General features: G+C 35.7%; 1 protein-coding gene across 1 annotated transcript in view; it reads right to left on the reverse strand.

The window, feature by feature from the left end:
- Positions 1 to 2,320, reverse strand: part of HELRODRAFT_181018 (hypothetical protein) — a gene marked incomplete at both ends in the record, with an annotated part of 3,847 nt that extends 1,527 nt beyond the window's left edge. Inside the window, 4 exons of the mRNA XM_009030309.1 lie at positions 440 to 592; positions 787 to 1,110; positions 1,681 to 1,882; positions 1,937 to 2,320. Of these exons, the coding sequence (XP_009028557.1) occupies positions 440 to 592; positions 787 to 1,110; positions 1,681 to 1,882; positions 1,937 to 2,320 (1,063 nt within the window). The remainder of the gene's footprint in view (positions 1 to 439; positions 593 to 786; positions 1,111 to 1,680; positions 1,883 to 1,936) is intronic.
- Positions 2,321 to 5,227: the final 2,907 nt, after the last annotated feature.

Here is a 5,227-nt window from a genome sequence, read left to right on the forward strand (position 1 = left end):
ATTCATTCATCTGTCTATCTAACCGTTCATCTATCCATTCATTCCTTCATTATTCGTTCTAGCCATCCATCCATCTTCAACCGGAAACAGTTTGTAGGGTGTAAAGCTCTCTCAAACAGCGCCCAACACAAACATAACATCCACACCGACCGACTTAACGCTTAAATGATCATCATCATCTTCCCCATCATCATCTCCACCATCATCATCATCATCACCACCATCATCATCACCACCACCATCATCACCACCATCATCTTCATCATCACCACCATCATCATCACCATAATCATCATCATCAACAACAACAACATCATCATCTTAAAATTTATAGGCCTATAAAATTTTATAAATGTCTGAATGTTCGGTTGATTAATTGATTGATCGTTTGAATGTAAGACTCGATAATCCTAAATTACAAAAAAACAAAGATACGGACCACACGGGTACATCCCTCTGACGTCATCGCGGGCGGCGCAGTAGCACTTACTGGTAGCCGCGTCGCACCCAACAAACATGGCGGGAGCCATTTCCTGGCACGTGACCTCGGCAAAACATGGCGGGTTATTTGTCAATTTCACTTCCGGTAAAACTTTAAATATTTGGAATGAATTTTTTAACTTTAATTATTTAAATACTTTTTGAATAAATAAAAATATGTAGAACCATAATGGTTAAAAACATAGAAAACTACACAGAAATAGAAAGAGTAAGAAAGAGAGAAAGAGAGAGAGAGAGAGAGAGAGATAGAGAGAGGTAGAATAAATAAAAATACGTGGAACTAACTGAAGTGAAATACGTCAAACGAATATGGCAGCTCTTTTATCGATTCTATGTTGCTAGGTTTGTCGTTGTTGTTGTTATTGTTGTTGTTGTTGTTGATGTCATTGAGTGTGTGATTGCTATTGAAGTTTTTATTCTTAGCGATAATTTTATTTACGCTCGCATTGACGGTGACGTCATTTTCTGGATTGACAGTTCGGTTGATATCGTTGTTGTTGTTGTAGTTGTTGTTGTAGTTGTTGTAGTGGTCATTGTTGTTGTTGATGTAGTTGTTGTTGTAGTCATTGTTGTTGATGTAGTTGTTGTTGTTGTGGTTGTTGCAGTAGTCTGTTGTTGTTGTTGCAGTTGTTGTTGTTGTTGTTGTTGCAGTTGTTGTTGTTGTTGCAGTTGTTTTGTTTACACTTTTGATGTTAATGATGTTATCATCGTTATCGTCATCACCATCATCACTATCATTAACTTTATAATCATCATCATTTTTATTATTATTATTTTTATTATTATTGTTATTGTTATTATTATTATTATCATCATCATCATCATCATCATCGTGATTATCGTCGTTATAATATTTTTCATCAGCTGTACCTCGACAATTTTTATCGTCATCATCGCCACCAGGACTATTAGTGACGTCATCATCATCACCACCACCACCATCACCATCATCATTGCCGTCGTAGTTGTTATAAGCGCTTAATCTATGAGCAGTGGTAATGACTGAATCGCTAATTTTGATGCAGGTGTTGTTGTTGTTGTTATTGTTGTTGTTGTTGTTAGCTACAGCGCTACAGATGCTGTAGATATTATCGTTTGAATGCCTGCGACTGATGTTGTTGTTATCACTGTAGTAGTTGTTGTTTTTGAGTTTGCTGGCGTTCTTCAAGTAAATATAACGTGACGAGTTATTTATGACGTCATCATCGTCGTCGTTGTTGCTGTTGTTGTTGTTAAAAGATTTTTCGTGCATATTAATCTTGATTTTATCGACGCTGATGATGCTGCTGTTTTTGTTGCTGTTTTTGTTGATGTTATTTTGCTGATTTTTGTGTAGTTGTAGTTCTTGTTGTTGTAGTTGTTGTTGTTGTTGCTGCTGCTGCTGCAGTCGTTGTTGTTGTTGTTTGAAATGATCACAACAATATGGCAAGCGAACCTTTAGCAACATACTTGAATCGTCAACAACATTTAAGCTGCATTTGTTATTCTCAGTTTTAAAGTTTAAGTTAGAATAGTTAATGGTGTTTGATGGACTTTTAAAATGCCACAGATATTGAGATCGTTGTCGTTGTTGTGGTTGCTGCTGTTGCTGCTGTATTTGTTGCTGGTGTGGCTGCTGTTGCTGCTGTAGTTGTTGCTGGTGTGGCTGCTGTTGCAGTTGGGGTTGTTGCTGTTGTTGTTGCAGTTTACAATGATTGTAGCGAATGAATTGTTTATTCTTTAGTCCTTGTTGATGTAGATGGTGTGGCTGTGGTTGTTGTGGCTGTGGTTGTTGTGGCTGTGGTTGTGGTTGTGGTGGCTGCTGTGATAGCCGCAACATTGTTATCTGTGGCAGCCGTTGTTGTTCAACAGTTTCAATCTGTTACAAAAGATTTTCCAATAAATCTCCGAGCTTTTTTATTTAATTTATCCTCTTCTTTTATATGTTGAAATATTTATCGAAATGTATGTATATATCTGTGTATGTGTGTGTGTGTGTGTGTGTGTGTGTGTGTGTGTGTGTGCGCGCCTGCTGTATGAATAGAACAAGGGAACATAAAAAGTGAAAGATAAACGTTCAAACGCAGATTGACTTGAAGTAATGAAGTTGAGTTAGTATGAATTCTACGAGGAAAGAAATTTTTTTATAAAAATATTTAGCAGAATTTTAAAACACAAAACCAAAAAAAATGACAAATAATCAAAAAACAAATGAAAAATAAACTAGTCTAGAAGAAAAACATAAACAAAAAACTCTCCAAATTTCAAAGTTGAAGTCGATGTGATAATAATGATGTAAATATTTGATAAAGAATTATTCCTTTCCTATTAAAATGACATTAACATTGCGATGATTGATGCCATTGTCTGTAATGTGATTCACGTGATTGATGTCATAAATTAACAAACGACTTTCGAAAATGCGGAATATTTTCTTCGATTTTTTTGTTTGCTTTGTGTTTATTTTGACCTTATCTCTCTTTCTCTCTCGCTCTTTCTTTTCCTCTCTCTCTCTCTCTCTCTCTCTCTCTTTCTCTCTCTCTCTCTCTCTCTTTCTCTCTAAGTTTTAAGTTAGTTTTCTAAATTTTGGTCTGCATGTTGTGTATTTTTGTATTATTATCGCGTTCTTGTGATGTGATATATTTCTTTTCTTACTTTTTCATCATTATTCATTTAAAATATTTTTTATTTGGTTTTTTCATTTCATTTTCTGTGACCTTTTTGTAAGTGTGTTTTCTGCTATTATTCCCAATTCCGTATAACTTACATTTCATAACTCTCTCCCTCTCTCTCTTTCTCTCTCTCTCTTTCTTTCTCTCTGATTTTTTTTCTTTTTCTCCCTCCTTTTTTTCTCTTACTATCACCCAATTTGAAGTTTGATGAATTTTGAAATTTCAATTTCAGCAAATTTGGCTAAGAAGCGACTCCAAAAGTTGAATCCCACCAAATGCTTTCATGTGTTTACCGTGGTTCATTCAACGTAGAATTAATTTTCACTTTTTTTGTTGAATTGATGGAAGGGGAGAAAATTTGACAGTTTTTAAAATGAAAGATAATCAGACGGTATATCACGCGATGTGCGTGTGTGCGTGTGTCTGTGTGTTTGTGTGTGTGTCTGTGTTTGTGTGTTTTTCTGTGTGTGTGTGCGCGCGTGTGTGTGTACGTATTTTCTTTGTCGTTCTGATTTTCAGATTCAGCTGAATTGAGAAAAGAGTGGTATTGTCATTTCGTTTGCTCATCCATGCATCAAACGATTTCAGAGTTTCAATTATTTTCATGAAGTATATTTAAAAAAGAAACAATTTTTTCTGTTTTTGAATGATAATTTTTGCGATCTAACTTAATTTTTCACACGCACGCACACACAAATATTCACACATACCCATTGTATACGCCCACAAACAAACACAAATACTACACACACAAACACGAAAATTAACACACACACATACTAAACACACACAAACACCAAAAAATTTACACACACACACACGCCACATACTACACACACACAAACACGAAAATTTACACATACACACCGTATACACACACACACACAGAGACGTTCGTGTTAACATAGCGTGTCGGCCTAGCTTCTATTTTTCATCTTCATGTTCAACTCGGGAAGCTGCTGTCCATACAGTTTGAAAGAACATTCAATTACAATACATGTTTGTATGTTTGCATGTTTGTATGTCTGTTTGTATGTTTGTTTTGTAAGTATGTATATGCATGTTTGTGTATGTATGTGTGTGTGTATGTGTGTGTGTGTATGTGTGTGTGGTGTGTATGTGTGTGTGTGTGTGTGTGTGGTGTGTGTGTGTGTAAATGTGTGTGTCATCTGCGTAAGCCCTGGCGTTGTTCATATCTTTTTGATTCTCAAACCTGACGCATTCATCAAGCACGTGCATGTTCATTATTTATATTTCTATCATTTCTTTATTCTTTTATCTGTGGTTTTTCCATCAGTCAATCATTTTTGAAGTCAGAATGTGTTTTTTAGTTTGTTTGTATGTTTGTATGCTTGCTTGTTTGTTTGTTTGTTTGTCTATTTGTTTGTATCTGCCATGTATAATATTTCTTCTCAAACATAAACAACATATACAAACAACCAAACACAAACATACCAACCAACAGACATACAAACAAACAAACAATAAAACATATACACATAAACTGGGCGTTAATGAACCTAATACGTACACGCATTCTTACATGGAAAAATGGAAAAAATATGAAAGGTAATAAGGATTTTGCATTTGAAATCGCACTTGCTTACTCTAGTACGAAGGCGGTCGGCGTTCACATGTGCGTTTGTTTGTGTGTGTGTGTGTAGGTATTTGTACATATGCGTGTGTGATTTTGTGCAGGCTTGTATGGCTGTTATAAAACCCGCGTAGATTTCGTTCCATTTAAACTTTTGCAATGTTCTGATTTCTTGTGTAATTCGATGAATGAAGGAACGATAAATCATTGAGGTCTCATGAACCCCCTTCAATTTGTTTGCTTATTTTTTTCGCTATTTTGTAGTCTTGAGTGTCTTTTGTATGCTTGTATACTGTTTGTGTGTATTTGTGTGTGTGCGTACGTGTGTGTGTGCGTACGTGTGTGTGTGTGTGTGTGTGTGTGTGTGTGTGTGTGTGTGTGTGTGTGTGTGTGTGTGTGTGTGTGTGTGTGTAGGTGCGTGTGTGTGTGTTAGTTTGTCTATGCGTTCGAACAATTTTGTCTTCGTAATAATTTTTTATAG

Source organism: Helobdella robusta (genome assembly GCF_000326865.2).
Source record: "Helobdella robusta unplaced genomic scaffold HELROscaffold_67, whole genome shotgun sequence".
Lineage (NCBI taxonomy): Eukaryota > Metazoa > Annelida > Clitellata > Rhynchobdellida > Glossiphoniidae > Helobdella > Helobdella robusta.